Below are 26719 nucleotides of genomic sequence, written 5' to 3'. Positions count from 1 at the left end.
GGATAGTGTAGTGAAAGGAGATACTAATTTTATTTGTCTCAATATTTTGGTGTCCGTAATTGGATTGAAATTCACAAATAAAATAGCATATCATCGAGCCTTTCATACGATAAGGGAACTAAAAGCAGCAGAAATTTGGTCAAAAACAGAAATTGGCTCTTTGATGTCAGAAGAAACAATCTGGACTTGGTGCCTCTGTGTGGTCCGGCTCCAGATGAACTCAATTTAGAGGGAAGGCTTTGGGATGACTTTGGAAAGCGATTACAAGATTCATAAATCACCTCGGCAAAGGTGTCACCATCTGACTCTTTTATGGGACTCTTGCTAACTCCGTCCAATAACAAGTTTCCCCTGTAGTTATGCCATCATAACAAATCATTGAAGCGTTAGTGGCTAGCCAGGCTCCTAATTGTCTGTTAAGAATTCTGTGAGCTGTGTTCTTTTATTGAAGCATCTCTGTCTTGGAGAAGTGATAAGATGCCAATACGCTTCTCTATAAAAGTACTCTTTGGCAAAAGGCACAAACACTTTGCTTGGCCGTCAGGGTAGCTGTGAGGCTGTTATATCTGAAATCGCAGTTGACTTCAAGATTTTGACTGTGTCTGCATGAATCCAGAAACCTCCATTACACAGAGGAATGCTCATAAATTGCTGGCAGACTTTTTTTTTAGGATACAGTATTTTTTTTTTTGCACATACATACTGCACATGTAAAAACCTAATACTTTCCTTTTTCTGAGATCTAACAGTAGAGTTGTGCAAAAATAATTTTGCCTTAATATAAGGGGAAATAAAACACTGTTCGGCCTCTTTTGTCCCTAGATTCAGGTGAAAATATGTAATAATATTATGAACAGAGCAAATCTGCCAGCGCTGTGAAGTGTTGATAAACTGTCAATTTTACCATGAAGGTAACCAACAATTACACATTGTGAAATGTTAAAAAAAAAAACTATAAATTGCACTTCTTCAAATTTTGAGCAGTTCGCTTTCTAAATTATATATATATTTTTCTCATGTCCATTGGAAATCTCACAACAAAGACAAAAAAAAGTTGTTTGTTACTATGAACAGACGTTTATCCATTTGCATCTCATAATGTCAAAAAAAAATCAATAAATAAAAGCAAGCATTTTAGTTTTGCATACAGTTTTACTGCTTCTACAGAGAAGGTGTGATCACTTTCCAAGCAGGTAGCTCACCTTTTAGCTACACCCAGACAGGCTATATATTTAGCTGTTCTCAAACCTCCTATAGGGTCAATATGAATTGAGATCAGTTCACCATTTCCTAGCAGAATTTCATTACAAGAAAATATGAAAGTAAAAGGTGCTATCTCCTGCCGTTCACTCTTTATTATACACAAACAGAAAACACTTAGCATGTAAAATTAATGTGAAAATTATTCCCGGGGTAAACTATAAACACAGAAGTTACCCCGCACATTTACCCTTTTTTTCTCCTTCCCCTAGATCAGAGTGTAATTGCCAGTAATCAGGTCTGTTTGCTGCTGATAAAACCACTCTGAATGCGAGGAACCCTCTTTGTGTGATGACTCAATTATGCCAGAAGTGGCTCATCAAACCTGGCCCATCAGCTGCTTTAATAAATAAGGAGGAAAACTTGCTGCAGGCGCATTATAATTCCATTCATTCCATAATTAAATCCATTCCAGTTTTAACCCTTCACTCAGTGTGCTTCTGGAAGAGGAAACAAAAACAGGGAGAGAGGGGGGTGGGGGTGGGAGGTGAGTACACACCAGACAGTGACCTTGCACAGAGCACCCATCCGTTCCCTATAATTCAAAATGATACTGTTGAAGAAAGGTTAAGAGAAAAAGACTCGTGGAGAAAAGGATGAGAATCAGTTAAGATGCCGCTCCTGTGTTTTATGTATGCATTGTTTCCACACACAGCCTTAGACAGTAATTATATTAAAAGAGTAATCTAATCATAACAGTTGGTTGGTTGAGTGTGCAGCACTGACATTTTGAAATCTTATTTTGTGTAATCTCATTTGCCTCTATCATCTCGCCTGTACCCCCCTATCTAAAGGAAATGTAAATAATGTAATTAATTTTATGGTCTCCAGAATCTTACTTTGCTATTCTGGCCCGCTTTATTGGTTTCAAGATGAGGTATCTGCTCAGAGTTTTTTTTTACTCCATCACAATAATGTCTGTGTTAATTACACGAGAGCGTCCCAAGTGCATGGATAAGCTGGGAACAAGGGGACACAAAGACTCAAGGTCAGTGATGAATATCCACAGCAGCTGCACAGTATTAATAAGGCATTATTTGAAAATAATAATAATAGCATCACTTACAACAAAATGTGAGAGTGTGGTTTGAGTAACGTCAGGAGCGTTGGGGTGTTTTACAGGCATTTGCTCTCCACCATCTCAGCTTGGATCCAGCCTCTCTGATAATGGTGCGAGGCAATGGTTATTCATGATTGCTGGACTGGGAAGGTCTCTCTCTTTTTCTATCCCCAGTCGCAGCCCATTCTCTCCTCTGTGGTGGGAATGCTAGCAGATGGGGTTAGGGGGGAATGGGCTGGACTCAAGGACAGCTAGCAGCCAGATTAACACATAGAAAATCTCATGGACCCTCAGCATCAGGCTGCCTCCTTTCCCCCTGAGAAATCTGCCCTAGACGCAGGGAAACCATCCTCTGAGAAGCATTATTTATGTTGGACTTGGGGTGTGTGTGTGTGTGTGTGTGTGTGTGTGTGCGTATGCGGGGGGCATAAATATGATTCAGCAGATGACGAACAAGCCCGAATAGTAGTGAGTCTTTTTTCATATGCTAATGAAACTGAGTGAATAACCCCCACCCCACCCCCTTATTTTTTTCCCCCAGTTTTGTTTTTCCGGGGAAACGCTCTGTGAGCTATAATTAAGAAGATGTTGGGGTTTTTTTTTTTTTCAAAGCTAACAGAAATAAATAATTCCATAATAAGATCTGTGAAGTGAAGAGGCTTAATGTACTCATTGTGTTCATCCTTGTTTTCCCTCTTGGATGTTTTGTATTAATTAGAAGCAAGCAATTTGATCCCTGTCAAGCAATCAATTTGCATCGTGTTTCTTATTCCATGCGAGATATTAATATGCTCTTTCCACCTTTTTTTCTGAATACATGTTCATATTCACACAGAAGATGAAAATATATGAATACAAACCTTCCAAAAGTTGGTTTGGAGATTATGAAAAAGTTACAGATTGTAAGGTAAGATTTTAAACTTTTGTTTTTTTTTTTAAATTTTTTTATTTTTATAGATAATGAATTACATGATCACTTCCTGAGAGATAACAAGCGTGAAATCGTCAACCAGGGTGAACAGTGTGGATCTGGCATCTTATTCTACAAAGCGCTTGGAAAACTACAATCAAAGGTAAATAATCTGTCGCACATGTGGCACAGACAGAGCTTCAAGTGTATATACAAAGTAAAAAAGAAGTTTTGTTTGGGACAGAAAGGGATAAATGCTTGTGTAACAGTGTTTTGGATAAGTAGCATGCTAAGTGGTGGAGTGCCACTGCTCCTTTGACCACAGTGATCATAAAGTGAGATTGGTTTTTACTTATGCAGAGCTGTGGGTGGCTGGCAGATCGTATACTCTTTAAAGGCTATTGCTGAATCTGCTTTTTGTTAAATGATGATTGCCTTTTATGTGTCACATTGTCTCAGCTGGATTTGTAGCCTAGTAGAAAGTTTAGAGACAGATTTACTCAGCACTATTTCATTAGAAGGACTTTGAAGACATACTAGTGTTTTAACAACATTAAAATGTGCCCGATGTTGATCATTTACTCTTTTTCTTTTTGTGCTGCTATTTGTGTGTAGGTGTGTAAGTTACAAATATGTGAGTGAAGAGAAATCAGTGACGTCCTATAAGGAAAAGGGTAAATACATTAAATGTTATAAATAAAGGTTATAAATAAAAGGTTAAGTCTTCAGTGGGAATGAGGTTTGATGTTTACAAAAACATGCACTGTTATTGTTATTCCTTGTTTAATTAATAGCTGTAGTCTGTGTTACTCTTTGTAAGAGTGAACCTACAGCACTTCCGATTATTCCTTTATTCTGTGGGCGCAGGTGGAAAGAACGTTTAGATAGAAATCATCACTTTTGCGATATACTATATATATTATATTATGTACTTTAATGTCATTTTATATATATATATATATATATATATATATATTCTTTGTCCCCTTTCTTTCTCAAAGAAATTTTATATTTAGACAGTGGTTCTTAAACTTTTTCTGGCATGCACCTCTGAAAAAGTCTCACCACCTACCTCACAAATTTTTTATCAATCATGAACCCAAGTAGATTTTTTCATGAATTAAAGGTCAGCACAATAGCTTCAACAAGCAGTTTTCCATACATAAATTATTTAACCTAGTTTCACTGTATATCACAGCCGCTGATTAATTATATTGTTGTAGATAATTACAGTGGATAATATGCTGGATGAAGAGCAAAAATATGCATTTTTAAAATTCCACTGGTAACATTTTATGTAAACCCATCCATTTAATATTTTTAAGGACAGTCTGTGTTTGTTAACGCATGATGTTAGTGAACAATTGTAACTTCTCCACTGAACACAGAGAAGTTCCAGACTATTAAACCAGTCTTTTCTTACGGGTGACAACAGAGGGTTTTAAGCTGAACCTCCTGACAAATATTAACTGTAAATTAAATATATGTGCAAAATGTTGTTTACAAATACTATATGTGGAGGTTGAATGCAGGTTGCCGTAAGACGCCCTGTAAAATGTGTAATACACATACCAGAAGAACTGTCATAGGAGAAAAAACAAAGAAAAGGTAACTTATATAATGATTTTAGCCAGATTGTTTAGGGAATGTCAATAAAAGCTCCCATTTGACCCTGATTGTATCTATTTGTTCTGCTTTTGTAAATACTTCACATCACATGTTTATCCATGTTGTTGCCATGCCAGGAATACCTGTTAGGAAACCACAGATACCTAACAAGCCCTTCCTTGTTTTATTATTATGTGTCACTCCTTGTTATATGGATTTGATATAAACTGTACTCTGTCAAGATAACTACTAACAGTGCACCAAAAATGCCTTTCTTCATTTAAGAGCAGTGCTCACAAATAGAAAGGTTTGATTAACTGTATGTAGATTAACTGTGTGCCCCCTACTAAAAAAAGCTGTAGTTGAATATACAACAACCTTAACACCATTGAAACAGTTTTTACTGGATAGACTTACTAAACTTACTATATTGAGAAGTTGCACCATTGCGCATTATTCTTATTAATAGGAATCATTATTATTATTATGAAACCTTCCTACAGCATGCACACAATCAGCATTATTCTTGACTGACCAGAGAAAATGTACATACTGTGAAAAATATAAGAAAGTTATGTAAATATTTACATAAGACAGGAACATCTAAAATGTCACATAAAGAAAGGGAAAAAAACCCCACTCTGGTAACATTATGAGTCAGCTGTGATATTTCAGTGCACTGATAACATCATTTGAACTTTGATTAATGTCCATGTTATAATCTCAGGTTGCATGATGTAAGACCAACATTTTGCCTTCAGAGCAACACATTTATACAAAATGTTAAAGCATGTCTGTGTGGAAAAGTGTTACAAACTAATGAGGTACATTCATTTTTACAGAATGTAATCTATAGTGTTTGGGAGTTGTTTGTCTCAATAGGCTCTAGTAATCAAAAGTAATGAACCTATTATGAGCAGGACCTCTGAGGGCCCGGCGTGGCATTAAGAGTGTGGCACATAAAAGGTTTATTAAAGGAAATTAAGGTCCATCACTGCCACACCTGCTCCCCTATTATAAATGTATGACAGGTCAGTGCCTTCAATCACAACAGCAAACGAGAGAGAGGAGTCATGTTTCCCATTACCAGGGAAAAGTAACAGCATATCCTATGACTCACAGATTTCACTGGCCTGTGACCACTATACGCCACCATCAGCCTGGAATAATTATGTTTAATAGGTTTTATTTGGGACCCACAAGCAACAGCCAGCGAGAGTGGATGGATTTTAGCAACTATTTTTGTCTAAACACACACTCTGAGGTGCTGTCCGTACTTTAATGTCATTATTTAGTGTCATTACATTTTTACTCACCTTTGAAACTTTTTTTCCTGACATTATACTTTATGTGTTTGCATATTACTGGTGTTTTAGGAGCTCTTTGTGATGTTGCTGTGTGGAAAAAATAGATTTTAAGGCTCAGTGGCTCTGGTTACTCTGCTTACCTGCCAAAAAAAAAAAAAAAAAAAAAAAAATCCACAATAATCTATTAAGTGTTTAAGCCTTTTGTCATATAATTTAATTAATAAAAATAAATACTTTAAATGGATTAAAATCAGTCTTTTAGTGGCTCATCTGTACATTTAATGGTTTATTTGCAGATGGATTCTGAAGGTGAGGAGCAAACCTTGAAAACATGTGACAGTAACACAGGTGAGTGCAGCTTTCAGTTTTAGTTTGCTTTTAAATACATGCACGTGCGTGCACGCACACACACACACACACACACACGCGGAAACATACACACACACATATGCACACATACACGTACTCCACTTATCACCATGGGCTAGGGGTATCAGTTCAACAATCCAACTTTATAACTGTCAATTTTATGTATTATCTTACCGGTCTGAAGAGCACTGCACCGCCATTTCATTATTCAGAGGGGAATAACTTCATTAAATTGGAACACTGGCTCAAATTAGTTAAGGAGTGTGTATATATTGTGTGATTGAAAACCTCTAGACTGGATATGTCATTATGCAAGTGTTCAGGGCCTCTGAGGCCTTCCTGCTCACGCTGGAGCTATTACTACAACTGGGAAAATTCATGAAAAGTGTTATTATTGGTCGTGCTTCATGGGAGTAGGGGTAGAACTTGTGAATGAGATTTATGCAGGCCTCTGGGAAAATTGATTTACCCTTTTAGATCATGTTGTCAACACTGTCAAAAGATGAGCTACTGTTGGTTTCCCAGAGAATGAGCAGACTGAATGAAAAGCTTTTCAGATCAATGAAGAGACCACTTCTACATCCTTATGCTGATTATACCCGATGGCATTGTAAAAGGGAGTAAAATCTATGCTAAAAGCTTGGATAAAGCAGTGGTAGCCCATGTGGTATCATCCCGAAAACATTATTGACAAAACAAATATTTACAATACATTGCAAAATTTCAAGACTAATAGCCCAAAAGTAGTCAGTTGCCTTTTATGAAGAATATGTTGACAGATGCTGTACTGCTGCAGTGGAAATGTAAACACAACTTTTTATGTGTTGTTTCTTGGCCTTTATTTCACAGGGCTGGCTGACTCTGTCACTGAGACTCACAGGTAAAAATTTTTGACATGCTTACACTTTTTCATCGTTACGCCAGAAAGGAAGTATATTTTTCCCAGATCTTAGACGCAATTGATAGTTTGTAACATAAAATAAAAACAAAAAAAAAAACAAAAAGGATTTGTAGTCTGAAGTTTAAAATGAGCCAACTGAGGCCTCTGTTGACCCTGCTGGGCTTTTCCTCTATTCCCTTGTTCCCTCCAGCCCATATGGGTCCATGGCGAGGAAGAGGAGTGCTCAGGAAGGGGTGCAGGGTGCCCCCATCAACAAGAGAAAGTCCCTGCTGATGAAGCCCCGCCACTACAGCCCTAGCGAGGCATGTGAAGAGGAGAGTGAGGACCTGGCACCGCCACAGGACAAAGAAGAGCTGAGGAACATTGACACTCCAGCAGGTAAACAGATGTCCTGTTGTTTTGTCTGTTTTGATGAACAATTGACGCTGAATTTTAAAATCCCATCTGTTGCATTCATATTTCCCTCCCTCTACCATCAGCCAGCAGCCGCAGTCATTGTGCAGTGGAAGTGAAAGACTACACTGCTGGGTCCACATTAGTTGTGTCTCACATCCACAAATTGAAGTTTTGACAGCTGATCTGCCATGATATTTTTGGCGTGGCTTTACCCTCTTTTGATGAGGCCAAATTTCAGACCCCTCATCTGTCCTTTTTCAATAGCCAGTCCAAATCAATTGAATCCATAGAATGAGAAACTGAATAGAGGCGTGCACCAGTTCACTTTGATTTAAATTAAACTTCCTCCATTCTTTTCTACAAAATTTTATTGAAGTTGCCTTTTGTGAAAAACAAATGAGCTGTCACTGCTGCTTGGCTGGTGTTCCAGTGTTTTACTCTTTTTTTTCTTTTTCTTTTACTTTTTTTTTTTTCTTTTTTTAACTTGCCCACAGGAACACTTCATCTACAACAGTTAAAAATTGTTTATTTTCACTTATGCCACCATCCTTTTCACAAGCAAAAATGTTTTCTTTTTTCCTAATAAATTGAATTTTGTGCATTTTGGCAACAATGCTCGTGGTGTACATGTGCATTCTCGCCCACTATAATCTGCACTGATTTGGTATATTTTTAACGATGTAACTAAGCAACAAACGTAATTGTCCCTTTCAAAAGCTTTTGTTAGGCCCTCTAACACAGTCTAATACATAATTAGGCATAATGTCTACAGCTCATTATAGTACACATGTGTGTAGTTAAATGGACCAGGAGAGTAGCTCACTAAATTGTGTGGATTCGTTGGAAATGGAATTTATTTGTTTCCTGGGTTCATATTACATTACAATTATCTAAGTTATTCACTGTGCATCACCAGTTTCTCCTTTTGTTGTTGTGTATTCCGGATACTTTTTCTTTTTAATCACTGATTGACTGCTATATATTTTTTTCCTATTTTTGAACCTGATATTCAGTTAAACAAAACAAAATCCAGCCAGAATTTAAAATAAAATAAAAAAAACCTCTGAATGTGTCAAACGAACACGAATATTGATAAACATATTCAGAACATATTTTGCTGTGATTGTCAGATTTGGGGGCTGTTTTCCTGTGGTAAAAACAAAAATTGGAGAAGTGAACTGGAGGCAGTAAGAATTTTTGCAGTAGTAAGCTGGTCATATCTGCATTTTAACAAAAAGGGAGAAAAATAAGCCTCTCGTTTGGTTGAGCCACACTGCGTTCAACTCCAGCCAACTGCAGCCCTGCTGCAGAGTGCTGGTAATGGCTATTCTGGAGTACAAACTGTTCACCTGTTCCAACACACAAACCACCGGAGGGATCCAAGTTTTTTTCCTCCATCTCTTTCCTTTTTTCATTGCGCTTCTCTCTCTCTCTCTTTCTCTGTGTGTGTGTGTGTGTGTGTGTGTGTGTGTGTGTGTGTCTGTGTGCTTGTCTGACTGTATGCGGCTGTGTCAGGCCTGGGAGTCCATCTGGATGAAAAACAAAACCCTTGTTGCTTGCCTCATAAATGTAAATATGTGTAACTGGCTTTAATTTTTCATTCAACAGGGTTTGTCTTTAGACGCCGCTTTCTAAATATTTTTCACAGCAGGGAACAGATAGTAACGCACCTTTATGTCGCCCGAGCAAAATGCATGTAAAAGCAGACATGTCAGACCAGACATGTGCACTTAACAATGCAGGAAATCATATATTTAGCTTTTTTGTTTGTTTTTTTTCATTAGTACCACATAATTTCTGCCGTTTTTTTAAAGCTGTTTTGGCAAGGATTACGTTTTTGTGTTGCTCCCATTAATGAGTCGCAGCTGTCTGATAATGCCTGTATCTGTACCGTCCCCTGCACTGTTTGATCTGATTCTCACAATCCTTCTCTATCTATCTTCTCAGTCTATTGAATCCTACTTTTTGGTTTGGTCGCTAATGTGTGGCTACTTAAGAGGATATAGACTTCCAGTTCAGCCCTACTGAAAGTAAAACCCCTCACAGTCCAAAGAGCTTTAATAGCGCATAAGTTTGTATGATTTTGGAGGATCAAGAGAGATTTTGTTGAATCAATCCAGATGATAGCTTTCCATTGTTAATCACTGACCATGACTTAATATGATCAGCTGTGTTAATAAAGTGTTGTCTCAGATGCATTTTGAGGGATAACCCTAACCCTCTTTGTCTGTTCCACTGATCAGACTTGCAGTGCATAAGGTTTCATACAGTCTTGTAGCTTTCTGTGCGTATGACTGGGATTTCTGGATTTATTTGAAAAGATGGAGGGCCAAAGGTCAGCGCAAATTAAATTATTTAGAGCACTCAGCAAAATAAGCCGGAAAAAAAGAGATTATATGTAAGAAGAAATGCATCTATGTTGTATTCATCTAGAAACATTACATGTGGTTTCTTTAACACCCACATAGAATACAGAATGCCAAAAGTGAGTGAGTAATTGACTTGCTATAATAAAAATCAGAATTAGTTGAAGAGCTTTAATTTGTTAAAACTTTTTAATCTACTTTTGCCTGCTGTGTTCGGCCTTTAATTTTAATCTCAAATAATATTATAGGTGGTTAACTAGGACACATTTCAGCTCCTCGGGAATCAGCAAAAAGGTGGTGGCAAAAAAAGTAAAGATCTTAATATGCTCAGTATATTGGATGCACAAATACAGGCAGCAAATAGCATGTAGACCATAGGAACGTTTTGGATCAGCAGCTATTCTCTGCTCCACATATAGTACAAAACACACATTAGACATGTATCATTTCAACATTCACAAACACCTGTTTTAATTTAACAGTTTCAGTCAAATTTACTCATAATTTTAAAAAATATTTTCAGTTCATGCTTTTGACACTTTGACAACCAATAATTTTCCATGTAAAGGCACTCATAATAATTTTTTTTTTTAAAGTGATGTGATGGCTTTTTTTTCCCCTCTAATCAAATTAAACCAAAGGCTTCAAATTTTCATCAAGTTTGGGTCAAGTTCACTAAGTCACTCATTTCTGCAGGCAAAGCGGTCTCCTGTTTGTATCCAACAAATACTATTGTCAGCTTTGTGACTGAGATGTATGGCTGGCTTTTCCTAAATCAGGTTCTGCCACACACATAGCAACATCTTACAGAGATTTGTCTCTTTTATCTATTTTCTCTGTTCTTTGTTTTCAGGAATCCTCTTCACTTTTCTTGCTCTTATCCCTAAAAACAAGATGTATGTTATGTTTTTCAAATCAGTTTTTAAGATGACAACATGTTGCTGCTTGGCTTGCACTTTAAAATACACATAACTAATTATAAACTGATGTTTTCTGTCCAACGCACTGTAAATCCTTTAATAATCTTGTCCTAAATCGATATTGGTTTCTTGCTCCAATTGGAGGCAACAACAAAGTGAAAAACAATTGTCTTCCTCATGTCTGGGTTTCATGTTGAACTAGCAGAATGAAGGTTTATGTATGTTATCTAAAATATGCTTGAGGAATTGCTTGGAAATCTAACAACCTTATGATTATCTTTCCAGTGCAGCATGTACTTTTATAAATCCTATAAATGGGTATAAAAACATGTTTTTCACAAGATATTATACATAGAAAGTAACGCAAAATCTAAAACCTTAAAAGGATTTACAGAAGATTATCATGGATGTACAATTCTTATCATGTATGTGACTGAAAAGGCACAAATGAGCAAGTTCAGCATGCAAAGACTTGAACATGTTGAATAATCAGCGTTGTCTTATTGTTTTAGGTGGAAACTTAAATGCAGTCAATGGAGTGACTAACAAAAATGGCTGCCATGATGTGACACCAAAGTCCAGCAATTCGCTTGGATGGTCTGAAGTTACATCTAATGGCTCGCCACAGTGTGAGCCGGACACATCTGAACCGCTAATGGATGAAGATGATGAGGAGTTTCTTAATAATGAAGACCAAAGTCACGACAGGATGAGCAGTGCATCCTCACCACAGAGTCAGTATGGAGACATGAGGGAAGCTGAGTGGGAGCCTCTGGCTCTGTCTGCCAAAGTGAACAGCTCAGACTGCAGTCCTTCCAGACTCTCTGAAGATGTTTCAGGCAGGAATGGCCATGTGAAAGAAGAGCCTCACTCAGAATTAGGTGGTCCACTGGGTAGAGTGAACATTTTTCAGGCTGAAGCTTTAAGATACAGGCTTCTCCCCACAGAGGAGGACAGTGAAGGGGAGGCAGAGGCGGACAGGCCACCTCGGCTAGATACCTGGGCTCTCGGCCTCCACGAGAGAGGGCTTGAAATGAGCCGAGGGAGAGTAAACCTGAGCCTGCTGGAGCAGGCCATAGCTCTGCAGACAGAGCAAAGGCAGGTCCTGCACCATGCCTACAGAGAGATGGACCGGTTCCTCATGGAGCAGATGACCAGCGAAAGGAGGCACCATAGAATGATGGAGATGGACAGCAGACTCAACTATCATGGAGGAAAAGGTATAAAGAAAAAAAAAGTTGATCTAAAGAAAAACACAGTTAATAATAAAACATAGTATGCACCTTCATACAGTTTAAGTCTGATAGACCACTTGTGATTTGGATGATTGGGTGCTCAGAAAACATTAAAAGGAATAAAAGAAGCATATTTTTTGGAGGGGTGGGGTAATCAGAGGGAGGAAATCCTCTTAAGGACTAAAAACATTTTGGCAACAAGTGAAGTAATAAATGAACAGACTAAAATAAAGAACAAAATTTTCTGATGGAATTGCTTCTACTCAGAATATTGGATTTTGATAGGAATCAACTGGATATTTAACCATGACCATAAGTCTTAAATCCTCCTAAAGTACCTCTCATGTTTCCCTCTGATTCTTCAAATGACTGCAGCTAAATGTGTAATCCTAGATGTAATCTTTCGATGGGTGGGCATTAAGAAGTGAATGCTCTCTGTTAAACTGTAGCCATAACTAAAATGACAGATTAATAGAAGCTATTTGTGAAAAAAAAAAAAGAGGCTGGCTCTGAATGATATTTCAATTTATTGACCTATGTATAATATGCATTCAGGACAATACAAAATGTATAATTCACTTATTTCTTTAGTTCTACTCTTAAAGACAGCAGCACTGCATTCATTTTGGCATCAGTTAGTGGTTATATACTTTTCTTTATTGCAAAATCTTTTTTTTATCGACTCTACAGATTCTCCACGGGCAGATAAAAAGGATATAAAGTGTCCAACTCCTGGCTGTGATGGCACTGGTCATGCGACCGGCCTGTACCCTCATCACAGGAGTCTGTCTGGGTGTCCTCATAAAGTCCGAGTTCCCCCAGAGAGTAAGTCACATAAGCGGTTCTGTGTATACATACAGCGTAATGGATGATTTACACTCACAAAAACTGCCAGTTTTACAATTTACAATCAGCCACAGTAATTGAAATCCTCTTAGCACGAGCCCAAAACAAGAAAGGCCTGCTTATACATTTAGCTGAATTCAAAGACACGCACAAAACTTTTCAAATAAACTTAAAGGATTTTCTCTCTCTCTCTTTTTCTCGTAATGTGTTGTAATGTGTGAATATTGAATTCTTTTTTTTCCCCCCACATTGGCGATTGTTAAGTCATTTCAATGTAACTCAACAAACATTCAACATTAAACAGTAATGTTACAAAAGGAACAGAAAAAGTAATTAACTTTTTCAAAAAAGCACATGCTCTTAGACTGGAGGCCGTATTTGCAAATCAAAGGGCTAGCTAACGCAGTATTCAAAAATAAATAGACAACTCCAACAAACTAATTGGAGGATATGTACAGAAAAGAAGTTTCTAAGGATACAGAGCGGACCTTTAACGACGTGTTTGTTTTGAAGAATATAATCAGCTGTCTTGTTACGCTCCTCTTTGCACTAAGCTATTTACATTTCAGCCACATTACAGCATTCCTCACAATGAGAAAGCCGTTTGTGGGTTTTTTTTTTTATTCTGTCTCTGTAGGATCTTTGCTCTGTAGGCTCTAATGTGCCGGTTATTTAAATCTTCACTTAATGTAGGAAAATGTATTTGTTTTATTTCCAGAATGCTCAGCATATATGTGTTTTTACCATCCTAATCTTTAAGCTTGATTATGTCTCCCATGTTGCATTCATTTAGAAATGTTTATCTTTGCTTATCTGAGCTTATGTCATCTGTCTGTTCTTTGTCACCCCCTCAGTCCTGGCGATGCACGAGAATGTCCTCAAATGTCCTACGCCTGGGTGCACAGGAAGAGGCCATGTCAACAGCAACCGTAGCACCCACCGGAGGTACATCCGCAGGAGAAATCCATTAGAATCTCGGCACCCTGTTTATACATGAGTTACAGTATTAGGCTAATGTGTTTGATTTCCTCCCCAACCAGTCTCTCAGGCTGCCCCATCGCTGCTGCAGTGAAAGTCTCCAAACCTCAGGACGAAAGCCTGAAATGCAGACAAACACCTGACCGCTCACCGAGGTATTATGCCAGATGACGTTTTCACTGCTCTTAGTGTGGTCACATGCAGGGAAATAATTACAGCGAGCTCTGTAGTGGACTGAAGTTCTCCAAACATAACTGAGGTTATGCAAAAAAGTGATAAACACTATTATTGTTAAGAACAGTGTGGGATATTTTTATTCAGCAGTCCCAACAGAACATGCCTATTTTGAGCTTTCCAAGCAGACATAAGCAATGGTTGCTGGTCCTGTGAGTTCCTCTCTATTAGAGATGATAAAAGAGCAGAACTCTTTGTTCCCTGTGGATATATCATGGGCAGGATGCCCACTCCTACTATATTAATTAGTCTGGCAACCTGGCTGTGGATCTACAACACACATCAGATCCCAGACTCTGAGTGTACAAAAGCACTGGCATCCCTCAATGGTTAAAGACAATGTCTGCTCTTTATTGCTTTATATTAACTTTCCAAGCACCTTTCTCACAAGTTCCTAGGTGATTCTTTAACATGGTAAAGCATTTTATTGTTATCTGTTTTCCTCCTTGTAGAGCCATCGGCCTAATAAAGAAATTTGAGATGAACCAGTTGAACTACAGGCTCTCTCACCCAGTAGCAGCCTTACAAACTAGCCTCACAAAAGACATGGACAAGTACAGCAGAATTCGCTTTGATTATGCCAGCTTTGATGCACAAGTCTTCGGCAAGCAGCCTCTGATGGGGACCAACCAGGACCCGGAAATGGTCCATTATCCTGACTGTAGGTTTCATACATTTTGTAAGTGAGCATGTTAAATAAATGTGAATGCTTTTTTCAGTCACTAATTACAAGCTTTATCCACATATGACATAGATGTGTATTGTATGTACAGTACTTGTAAGGACTGCCTTTTATTTTTATATCCATAATTGATGCTAAAAACAAAAAAAAAATCTCCTTGTTTTTCTGGGTACTTTTAAGTTTGGGTTGAACACCTGGTGTCCCAGTAACTAAATGATCTGCTAATTATTTGTCTTTTAGCCCCTCAGCAGTATCCTGGCTTCCTTGGTGCTCCAGGTGGCCGCCTGCCCACCTCTGGTCAACACAGCCCACCGAGTCAATTCAAAAAAGAAGACGGTCTCCAAGCCGCAGCAGCGACAGCCGCCATCCTTAACCTCTCCACTCGCTACCGGAAGAACATGGAGGCTGTCGCTGACCGGCCCTTGGCAACCTCCACAAAGGTAATCAAATTAGACCACTTGGAAAGGTATTTAATGTGGTCATTTTTAAAGGAACTCTGATTTGTGTATAAAAAGGGAAGACATCAAAAGACAGAATTTGGCAAAGAGAGCCTGGCACTCTGGTGGCACAAAAACAAGGAGGTTTCCACTCTATAAAGCTTTAATGTACACAAATGAAAATTTGTGTAATCACATCAAAAGAAGAAGTACAATCAGCCTTCTTTCCCAATTACAACTACTCGCCTTTTTTTTAATAAAACATGTGGTATTGTATTTTGTTTCGACATCAGCTGGCATGTAAAAACCTTGAACTGTTGTCTGAGAATGCATCTTGCCCGCTGCAGATGGCAGAGGATATTTTGCTTAGTTATATGATCCAGCATAGGCTGTGTGTCTACACCAGATAGTCTTTAAAAGCATTCGAATGGATTAAGCCCATTAGATAAAGGAGTTAACATAGCAAAAGTTTAATTCACACAAAATCCAAATTCTTCTTGGAAAAGTGCACTGATCCAAAATCTCTTCTGCTGTCATTATCTGTAATATGGCATTGTAGTCAACTTTTTTTCCAAGTCACTTCATGATTAATATTGATCACATTCTGTGGGTTACATACATGCACACTGTACTGTAGATGATTCAAGGTTTCCACACCTACACAGCACAGATCCTTGTCTCCCAGCTTGTTGAGCTGAGAATGTGGCCCTGTACCAGGTACCAGCCCACTGAATGAATAAAACAGTGTTAGCAAGTTAATCATCTGTTCTCGTTTACAGCTTAGTTGTCTTGGAGAGACGTACAAAATAAAGAACAGCTTTCAAGTCTGAAAAAAGGGACCATATTTAGAGTGTGATATGTCGTCTGGTGTTTTAACTTATATGCTTTGAAATATCACATGCAGAAAAATGCTGGCTGAAAGCTGGCTAATTTTGCATATTTAAAGGCTGTATTTATGTGTCAGTTATAGATAAAAAAAAATAAAAAATTATATACATTCAGAGTTTTAGTTTTTAGTTTCGGCTGACGTTCAAGGAAAATAAATAGCAAACATCTTGCGTATCCTTTGGTACTACAATGATGTTATTTTGATTAGGTACACACATCATCAAATGGCTGGATAATTAAACTGGACAGCCTCATCCAGCGTTCATGAAAATCATCCCCTTTAATTAATTTGAAAGCCCCCCCCCCCCCCCCCCCCCTCCCCACCCTTTGTTACAAAAAATAATGATGTATAGGGTCTAATGAAACATATGGATTGAATAATTGGTTTCATTTATGGGAAAGGATTTCAGCATCTAATGAGGTACAACTTTTAATACCATAAAACAGCCATAAGTCATCATGCTATTGCGTTTCAGCACAAAAACGACAAACACATCTGTCAGCGGGGAAACTTATGCCATATTAAGCTTTTTAATTTTTGCTATAATAATGATGACCTAAAACCAGCAGCAGCACCCCCCCCCCCCCCCCCCCCCACACACACACACACACACACACACCCCCAGCTGCCATCTTGGTTGTGTGTCCCAGAAAACAGATGACACAGCTGTCACCGAAAAACTACACACCAGTGATTATTTTTTTGTGTTCAGCAGAATTAACGCTGGCTTAGTTTGGTACTTTGTCTGGTGTGAGATAACCACCGTATGTATTATTTAAATACACTGTGTGTTTGCGCTGCGTTTCAAGTCAGTTTTCATGTTTACAGAGAAATGTTATTGGGTTCAAGTTTGCCATATCACTGTTGTCATATTAATGAGGCATTGTGCTGTCTTATTTGCATTCCCATGGCTGTAATTAGAAAATGCCTTTTAATTTTATCCTCTGATTTATTTGTTTTCATTTGCCATACCTGATTTTTTATATATATATATATATATATATATATACTCTTCTTGAGAGGATCAGATTTTGTACATTTAACTTTGTTGTTTTTAGGACATGCTCATAGAGGTGGATGAAAACGGCACCCTGGACTTGAGTATGAAGAAGTGCAAGGAAAACGTAAAAACACAGAGCAGGACACCTCCAGCCGACCCGCTGTCTCCTCCTGAGTCCACTGTGGCCAAAGGCGGGAGTGTGCTCATCAGCCCCGCCTTCTACCAGCCGCTGTGTGAGAGAGACAGCTGGGAGAGCCCCATCCCTGTCAACTTCAGCAAAGCTCGCGTTTTACAGGACAAAGAGGTAAATGAAAATAAACAAAACAAAACAAAACAAAAAAACGATTTGCATCATCCAAATCAGATATGCGAGTGGTTAAGACTGTTCGGGTCAAATGATGAATTTATATGCCAAAAAAAAAAAGATAAATAAATCAGAGACAAGACAGAGACTGAGGTTAACGGTTTTGCTGGTAAGAAAACTGAAGTCCCTCCAAGACTAATTAAATTTTTTTGTCTGTGTTTTATTAATGTATTTAGCTATTAACTATACTGTCTGCAACTGTGAAATCTAACCACTAAATTCTCCATTTTTTCTGTTATTGTGACCAGATTACACACATCTTGTCAGGAAACTGGGAGGAAAAAAAAAAGAATTTTCAGGAATTTATTATCTTTATGTGTTACCATTTCATTTTTCAAACTGATTGTTGTTTCATAGCATTTCCTTACTGATAGGAATTTAAACAAACACAAACATGTATCAACACTGCCAGATTTAGTCAATTTTACTCAGTAGTTTGACTAAAAATACTTAAACCCACCTAAAAAAAAAATAAATAAAATAAATTATAAGTATAAACTGTTATCTCCCCCCAGGCTGAGTGACATGCAGTGTTTGTAAGAGCATTTATGGAGACATCTTCTAAGACCAAGCAGAAGCTCAAGCCAAATCTGTTAATCTATAAAATGTATGAAATATATTTACACTAAGGACGAGTGCTTATCTGTTCTTCACATATCATTCTTGCCTGAGGGTCTAAATGAATCTTAATCTGGGCTCTAAAGGTTTCGCTTCCTTTGATCTCACAGGTGGTATTCATTTTTACCACATATTAAGAGTTGTCACATTTGCCCTGCTTTTACATCATACACAACGGCACAGCCTTGTCTGTGGAAAAAGAAAAGAAGATCCATACGTCGAGTCTGTACATCGTGAACACTATGTGGATTAAGTATGACTTTAGACGGATGTGTGGTTTACTACAGCATGAGTATCCTTAAGCATAATCTCGTCGTCGTGCACTGTAACCCCCCAGGTCTTGTTTTAAGAGTATTATACAGGGATTTTGTTAATTATTCACTTTTAGGTCATTGCAGAGTGATGTCTGATACTTTGGACAGTTAAGGTCATGTTGTTATTGGTTTTTTTTTCTTTCTCAGCAGGAGGATTATGATCAGGTCTCCTTGGAGGACCAACACTACCAGGGAGACAGCAGTATGTTAGGCTCCAAGGCCAAACTGCCATTACGAGATTCAAAGAAAGAGCTGCTGAGGTATGTGGGATTAAATAGCAAAACATGTCACAGCATCTTCATAGAGCCAGATACGTGTGATATGATCGTTCCTTTTAGCTGGCAGATGGTCAGTGTTGATAAGAAAAAGTGTCACTCCAAACCATACATTTGTTCCAATAGTGGGTCAAAACACTCAAAATAAGCTCACTGTGTTACATATGATTGTAACTGGTATGTCTGCAGGTTCATGTGGAGGAGAAATGTATCTATTTGAAAGTGAGTTTTCTCCCCGTATGTCCTACATAAGCTTAACACAACTCTTGACTTTTGTAGTTAGAGTGCATGCTCTGCTGGGTCTCCTCACGAGAAACGTAGGATCCTCTAGTTTCCGCAGCACAGCACCCCCCTCAGATACCCTCAGCGACATTCAGAGACATTATTAAACTGAATGTTGAGCAATGTAATAAAAATTTTCTACTAAACTTTCCGCTGTACTAACTCTTTTTTTTTTTTGTGTCTCTCTAATGAACATAAAAAGGTTTGCCCTGTATAAGAAAGATTCAGTTCAAGCTTGGCAAAGTCTGTGGGAAGTGGAGTAATCTGCGTATTAAATGCTTTGTGTTCTCATGCAGCTGTCCGACCCCAGGCTGTGACGGCAGCGGCCATGTGACGGGGAATTACGCATCACATCGGAGGTACTGTAATTAATTACACTCTCATTAGCACCAGCTAGCAGATATATAGACAAGGGAAACAATGCTTATTGTTTAATTATGTTGATTATTACCTCTGAAAACTTGTCACTTGTAGCTTGTAGGGTTTTTACATCATATGTCATAAAGCTTTCTCATGACAAACAAGCAGAATTGTGTTTTTTTTAAAATAATTTTGTATAAATATGCATTGCATTGTATTAAGATTGTTTAATTCCGTTGTGATCAAAGAGTGAATTAAAATGACTGTTAGCTCTTTATCCTCTCTAGTGTGTCTGGATGTCCCCTGGCTGACAAAACACTCAAATCACTGATGGCAGCCAACTCTCAGGAACTAAAGTATGTGTTTTGAAAACTGTTATTGTTGCTAAAGGATTTTTCACATTTAACTAGGCAGCTTGTTTTTGCTTCAGCTTGGGTCATCTTTATCTTTCCTTTCCTTTCCTTTCCTTTCCTTTCCTTTCCTTTCATTTCATTTCCTTTCCTTTCCTTTCCTTTCCTTTCCTTTCCTTTCCTTTCCTTTCCTTTCCTTTCCTTTCCTTTCCTTTCCTTTCCTTTCCTTTCCTTTCCTTTCCTTTCCTTTCCTTTCCACTTCACATTATGCATGATTTCCATTTACTCAACATGAAGTTGTTTTCTATTTGTGCTACTTTTCTGCATATTAGCATGAATTCCCAGCTCTGCTCCCAGTCTTTTGCTGTAAAAACCACCTGGTCTCTGTGTCTCTCAACCTGCAGGTGCCCAACACCTGGTTGTGATGGATCTGGACATGTGACTGGGAACTATGCTTCGCACAGAAGGTAGCTGAGAGAAATCATCACAACTGAGCATGAAATACATTTGTCAGATGCATGGCATTCAAACAGATGGTGAAAGTCTCACTTTATGCTGCAAACATGCTGCACTTTTTGATTTCTTGTTTTTCTGGATTCATTTGACTGCCTTTCTATCTATCTATCTATCTATCTATCTATCTATCTATCTATCTATCTATCTATCTATCTATCTATCTATCTATCTATCTATCTATCTATCTATCTATCTATCTATCTATCTATCTATCTATCTATCTATCTATCTATCTATCATCACATTTCATCATCATATCATCATATCTACGTGCTAATGCAGTAAAAAATTTTATTTTAAAAAGACACACACAATTGTAACTTCGTAAACCCCACAGCCGCCTGTATAATTCCAGCCTTTATTGTACCTCTTGAAAAGATTTCTTTCAAGTTAACTCACTGTCTCCAACCATTTTCAGCTTGTCAGGATGTCCACGTGCCAGAAAAGGAGGTTTGAAGCTCACACCAAACAAGGATGACAAAGATGAGCAAGAGCTTAAGTATGATTTTTTTGTTTGTTTGTTTGTTTTTTTGCTCATCCTATGCTGTCATGGCTTTTGTTTTAAAAATAAAACAACAGAAAACATTGTGAAAATGCGTCATGCTTTTGTGGCCCGGGGCATTGTACCTGGAGGCCATTAAGTTAAACAAAGAAAATAATACTTCTCTTGTCCTAACATTAGTGAATTATTTTTGAAGGATTAGCAGCATGTTTTTCAGGATTTCACCAGGGTTTTTTTTTTTTATTTTATTTTCTGAATGGGATATCTGGCTTATCACTCTTCACTGAGTGCTTTCTTTATAATTATAGTATATTAAGAAAATGTTGAATTGCCGGCTGTGATGGCATTGCACTTATTTGGAGCTTTATCATTGTTGTCTGTGAAAGTGTTATTGGAAAAAAAAAAATAATGGAATTGATTTGCAGCTTAAATCCAAAGTCTGATATATGAGCCCTTGTTTACTTATACATCTGGACACTGATTTTTTTTTCTTTTTTTAATTACTAATGCAAGGGCACAAGCTTAGGAATTAGACTGGGATAGATCTGATACACATTAAGAGAGAAAGAGAGAGAAAGGGGGAGGGTAGCAAATGTCCCTAGATTATTGTAAATAGTGGGCCATATGGCATGCCTCCATTGTCCGGGTGCCTTGCATCAAGCTACCTACCTGTGGTAGATGTAAGTAATGGGACCGCCGTTGTTTTGTCCTCTAAGTGCTGCTTTGCTGTCGAGTAACAAAATGCTGAAACAGGCTTTTTGCAGCAGCACTCCACTGCATGTGTGCCATTTGTATCATCTCAGGTGACCTTTCACCTTTATCAATAAGGGAAAGGGTTAGCCACCTCCAAATTACATTCTTTCGCATGAGGGGATACATGACAATTATCTGTAATTCATGTCACTCCATTACTGACCTGCAGAAAACAGGCCTGAAAATGCAACTGACAAACTCTTAATGATATTCAGTGTGAGTTGTGCTCATGTTTTCAAGCACAAATATCATCTACCTGGAAATGTATGCACTGAACAGAGGGTTCATACGAACTCAAGTTTAGAGGATTAGTTAACTTACAGTTAATGTGATGATTCAGAGTCCATCTCTAGTTTTGGCGACTTCATTTTTAATCAGCATTTGGATGGATTAATCAACTTAATGGTTAACAAATCTTCCGGTCTAGTTATTGAAAGAGATTTTTTTTTTTTTAAATGATCTCAGAGAATTATTTTTTGCAGTTTGACAATAAAGTAGTTGCTGCTGTTTTTGCGCAGTTGGGTGATTTTGTCCAGTGAGTAACACACACACAAAAAAAATGTTATTAAATGCAAGCTAGTTAGATTTTTCAGTAGTGTATGAATGTTTTCAGCGCCTCCTACTCTTTGTCACAACGGTAGGTGTCCAGTAATTGGATGTGACGGACAGGGCCATATATCGGGAAAATACACATCCCACCGCAGTGCAGGCAGTTGTCCGCTTGCTGCCAAAAGACAGAAGGAGTCGTCCATCAATGGGATGCCCTTTGCCTGGAAGGCCAATAAACAGGAACTGCCCCATTGTCCCTTGCCTGGCTGCAATGGCCTTGGACATGCCAATAATGTGTTTGCCACTCACAGAAGGTGAGACCGCCTGTCCTCCATTTTATCTCTAAACAATACTGCTAGTCGACATGTTGCAATCTTACTGTATTCACAATCTCGAAAGATGTGAAAGTTTATTAGTTTGGCAATTTTCTCCTGTCTAAAATTGTCATTTGTGGCCTGCTGAACTAGTTTGTCGGGTTGCCCACTGAACGCACTGAATATCAAGAAAAAGTACTCTGAGGAAGAGATGATGACTATCAAATTGAAAGCCAGCAGTGGTAAGCTATGTGTGCCATGGCAAGTTTTTCTATCAGTAACACATATTCTGGCATTAAAAAATAGATATATATATAAAAAAAATAAAGATAAATTACATTAGCTCCTCTTACCCAGGTGTTGAAAACAAAGAAGATATTCAACATCTGGATCATGAAATAGAAGAACTGAATGAATCGAACATGAAAATAGAAGCAGACATGATGCAGCTCCAAACCCAGGTAAGTATTTACTCTCACAAATTCATTGCTAAAATAAAGGAGCGATGTCTTCGCTCACTTAATTTGACGAGATTCCTGTCGTTTTGTACCCGAAAGCAGATCTCCTCTATGGAATGTAACCTGAAGACAATTGAAGAGGAAAACAAGATGATCGAACAGCACAACGATAGCCTACTGAAGGAGCTTGCTCGCCTAAGCCAAGCTCTCATTAACAGTCTAACAGACATTCAGCTGCCTCAAATGGTACAGTAAGCCTTGACCACAGACTCCACTCCAGCTCACTGTGTTTAACCTGTCCTGAAAAAATAAATATAATTTTCCTGAAATTGTCATTTCTGCTGTGCTGTTTTCACTAATAGTCAAACATGTTTTTGTTGCAGGGACCCATCAGTGAGCATAATTTTGAAGCCTATGTGAACACATTAACTGATATGTACAACAACTCGGAGCATGAATACTCTCCAGAGTGCAAGGCCCTCTTGGATAATATCAAACAGGCTATTAAGGGCATCCATGTTTAAGCTGTAGAGCTACCAAGAGGTTTCTTTGACTTGGGATAATGACACTAGATAGCTCTATTTTACTGAAGAGTGCTGGCTTGGCTGCATGTATAAGACAAGGATTTTGGAAATGTGTTTGGCATTTTCCGGTAAATACACTGCACTGAGAAAATTACCAGCCAGATTTGTAATGCTTCTACTGTTTTCTGCATTCACTTGATATGTTTATCCTGGTGAGATTTTTTTTGTTTGTTTTTTTACCCCTCTTGCACTTAATTATTTTGTATGGTTTGCTTGATTTTAATCTGTATGTGTTCATGTCACTCTTATATTATTGCTATTTATTATTATATTTGTTCATCAGTGTATTTATTTCCTCGATTTTTATTTATTTCTAAAACTGTAAATGCTTAATATTTGAGAAATCAGTTTGACTTTCTGCACATTGTAAATTACATAGAAGCACATTCCAATTTCATGGCATACTTTCGCCACCTAGTGTTGAAAAACCTATATTATTGTTATTATTATTATTAGAACATAAGTTGAATCTCCCTTCAAAGTGAAAACCTACCAAAACTACTAAGCATCAATGTTTTTAAGCATTGCTTTCTTTCTTTATTGGAGACTGAATGTATGGTAAGACAAAGTGAACACCATGATAAAAAAAAAAAAAAATTGCAATGCAACTGTACTGTACCTTTTTCTACTCAACCAATAACAGCTGAATGCAATGAGGAGGTGACACTGAGCAAAAATGCAACATCATTCTGTGAACTGAATGTTAGATTCTGCTTTGCATAGTGTGCCACAAAACAAGTGCAACAAAAATCAAAAATTCACTTTGTCAAGATGTCTTTCTTTTTTTTAAACAAAAAAAAAATATAGATATTAAACTGCCTTCTGTGCACACACTTTGGAGTGTGCATATAGTATGTGCCTAAATGTATATGAATCCATAAAAATATACAAGTACTATGTTTTGTGGTAGGACAGTATTATGTGAATGGTGTCTGATTTAATATACAGTACAATTATTTTCATAGGAGGAAACGTTCCTGATGACTGTTTGAAAACCGTTGTCTCAGTAGCTGTAATCTCAGAGTCAGGTTTTGAAATATCATGACTGAGATTGAAAGTCTGGTGTTAATTTTTTTTTTTTTTTTTTTTGATAATGTGGAGAGGGGGCAAATAGGAAGAAGTGGATATAAAAATAAAACTTCTTCTTGTGTTTTATCTGCTTAAAGGCCTTAACATTTCAACCAGTCTTACAGTTTGGATATCTTTGGGGCAGATTTGAATAGTAGCTATTTCAAAACCGAGCTGACTACCACCGCAACCTGCATTTCAGTTTCAATCATTATGAGCAAAAAAGAAAAAAAAAAAAATGAGAAAAAGAAAATATAGACAAATGATAGTTGGCTAATCAGTTGTTTGTTTGCATCAATTGCACTTTTGTATATGAGTTATTTTGTGTTTTTAGTTCCCCATACTGCCCTTCAATTCAAAAGAAGTGGGAAAAAAAAGACGGTGTATTACAGTACTATACATTTTAATCTATCAGTTTTTCATGAGGTTAATTTCCAGAGAAAAATGTGCGATCCATTTCAGCAATATGTTTTTTTTTTTAATTTATTCCTGCAAAATGAGGTCAATGACATGTAGCCTAGGACATTTTGAAGATAAAAATGTAACATCAAAAGAGCCAAATTACAGAAAAACAAGACCCTGTTTTATCCAAATACTCAATACATTTTAAACAATTTTAATCTTTTAAATACTGAATCACACTCTTTAAACCTAACAATCTTTTCTTTGTAATTTCTTATATGTAATTCCTATACCACACATTGTTTGCTCAGGAAGTTTTGTGAATAATATTTATTTTTTCCCTGTTAGTATTTGATGTTTTGTAATGTGAAATGCTTTTTTGTGGAACGATATTAGTATGATATGAAATTGTACTGTATTTTTTCTTTTCTTTTACATTAAAATGTAATGCTTTTATTTCGGTTAAGGTAGTTTGTAAATTGAAACTTCCTATTACTTTTAATATTTCATAATAAAGATATGCGCTGTGTTGTACAGTTTGTGTATGGTAGAAATAAACTTTTCAAATGGTTCTATGGTTTCTCAAAGGTTTTGAGTCCACCGTGAATTGGCTGTTGTTGACTAGTTTCCCCCCCCACGAGAAGGCAGTAGGCGTCAGCTTTCATGAGGCATTAGCATCACCTAGTGGTGAACAACAGGGACTGACTCAGTCGACGCAGTTCTCGGTGTGCAGTTTGGGGTTAAAATGGAAATAAAGGGGCATCATGGCCTTAGGGCTTTCAGCTGTTGACTGCCACATTTCATCTTGTACCTTTGTTCGACGCCAATCCCACCAGTGAAAATGAGAAATGTCCAAAAATTGACTTGACATAAATGAAAAAACAGTGCACACCTCAATAACATCCCATATGTTCAGCTTAGAGATGCAACTAGTGATTATCATCCTTATCATTATTAGTTAATCTTGCAGAAATGTTCCCCAATAATCAATTATTTTAGTATTGCCTATAAAATGCCAGAAAGATGAAAAATTTTATTTCCTGTAAACAAATGCGACGTAACCTATTGCTTTTATTGTCTGATCAACAATCCAAAGCCCAAAAACATACAGCTTGCTATCACAAAAGAGCATATCTTCACAATTCATAACTAAAAACAACATAAAAGGCCAACCAATTATCAAAACAGCCAGTTACACAAAAAAAGGAAGATAAGAAGGTGATCCATCTGAAAACAGGGATGTTATTATTTAGATCTGCCTACATGGAAGTCCTGGCCTGTTCGTAATGGTGAGTTGCCAGCATGCAACTCACCTGGGATTTCCATGTTATAAAACCTGGCTCTAAAAAACTGGTCAATCTCGCTCTTCCACTCCACCTGATGTTTGTGTCTTGGTTAGTTTATGTTTAATAAATGATCCATTATTGAAGTAAACCGCTTGTGTGGTTCCCCTGTTTGTTAGATACATGCGACATTATGTAAGTGGTTATGGTCTGTTGTAACACTGTAAAATGTTTTGTGGACTTGAGGAAGAATACCAGCTGCATTGCTGTAATTAAAAGGGACCCTAAAAAAACTAAACAGTAAACTCCATTTTCTTCTGCTTATCCAA

At 37.5% G+C, this 26719-nt stretch overlaps 1 protein-coding gene across 6 annotated transcripts in view; it reads left to right on the top strand.

The window, feature by feature from the left end:
• The window catches only part of st18 (ST18 C2H2C-type zinc finger transcription factor), a 40345-nt gene extending 14748 nt beyond the window's left edge, over positions 1 to 25597 (top strand). For 2 of the 6 annotated variants that reach the window (XM_030752584.1, XM_030752583.1), the window contains exons 2-22: positions 3278 to 3393; positions 6442 to 6493; positions 7364 to 7394; positions 7606 to 7793; positions 11610 to 12317; positions 13023 to 13157; positions 14033 to 14123; positions 14219 to 14311; positions 14843 to 15051; positions 15313 to 15512; positions 17457 to 17702; positions 18842 to 18954; positions 19548 to 19610; positions 19899 to 19967; positions 20366 to 20428; positions 20896 to 20976; positions 22374 to 22595; positions 22749 to 22837; positions 22953 to 23056; positions 23153 to 23299; positions 23437 to 25597. In XM_030752584.1, coding sequence (XP_030608444.1) covers positions 6442 to 6493; positions 7364 to 7394; positions 7606 to 7793; positions 11610 to 12317; positions 13023 to 13157; positions 14033 to 14123; positions 14219 to 14311; positions 14843 to 15051; positions 15313 to 15512; positions 17457 to 17702; positions 18842 to 18954; positions 19548 to 19610; positions 19899 to 19967; positions 20366 to 20428; positions 20896 to 20976; positions 22374 to 22595; positions 22749 to 22837; positions 22953 to 23056; positions 23153 to 23299; positions 23437 to 23577 — 3045 coding nt within the window. In that variant the 5' untranslated portion in view covers positions 3278 to 3393 and the 3' untranslated portion in view covers positions 23578 to 25597. Of the gene's footprint in view, positions 1 to 3277; positions 3394 to 6441; positions 6494 to 7363; positions 7395 to 7605; positions 7794 to 11609; positions 12318 to 13022; positions 13158 to 14032; positions 14124 to 14218; positions 14312 to 14842; positions 15070 to 15312; positions 15513 to 17456; positions 17703 to 18841; positions 18955 to 19547; positions 19611 to 19898; positions 19968 to 20365; positions 20429 to 20895; positions 20977 to 22373; positions 22596 to 22748; positions 22838 to 22952; positions 23057 to 23152; positions 23300 to 23436 lie in introns of all 6 variants that reach the window. The other 4 variants (XM_030752579.1, XM_030752580.1, XM_030752585.1 and 1 more) reach the window with 3 other exon arrangements.
• The last annotated feature ends 1122 nt before the right edge of the window (positions 25598 to 26719 follow it).

This window comes from Archocentrus centrarchus, chromosome 17 (assembly GCF_007364275.1).
Source record: "Archocentrus centrarchus isolate MPI-CPG fArcCen1 chromosome 17, fArcCen1, whole genome shotgun sequence".
NCBI lineage: Eukaryota > Metazoa > Chordata > Actinopteri > Cichliformes > Cichlidae > Archocentrus > Archocentrus centrarchus.
This window is presented reverse-complemented; position numbering and strand designations above follow the sequence as displayed.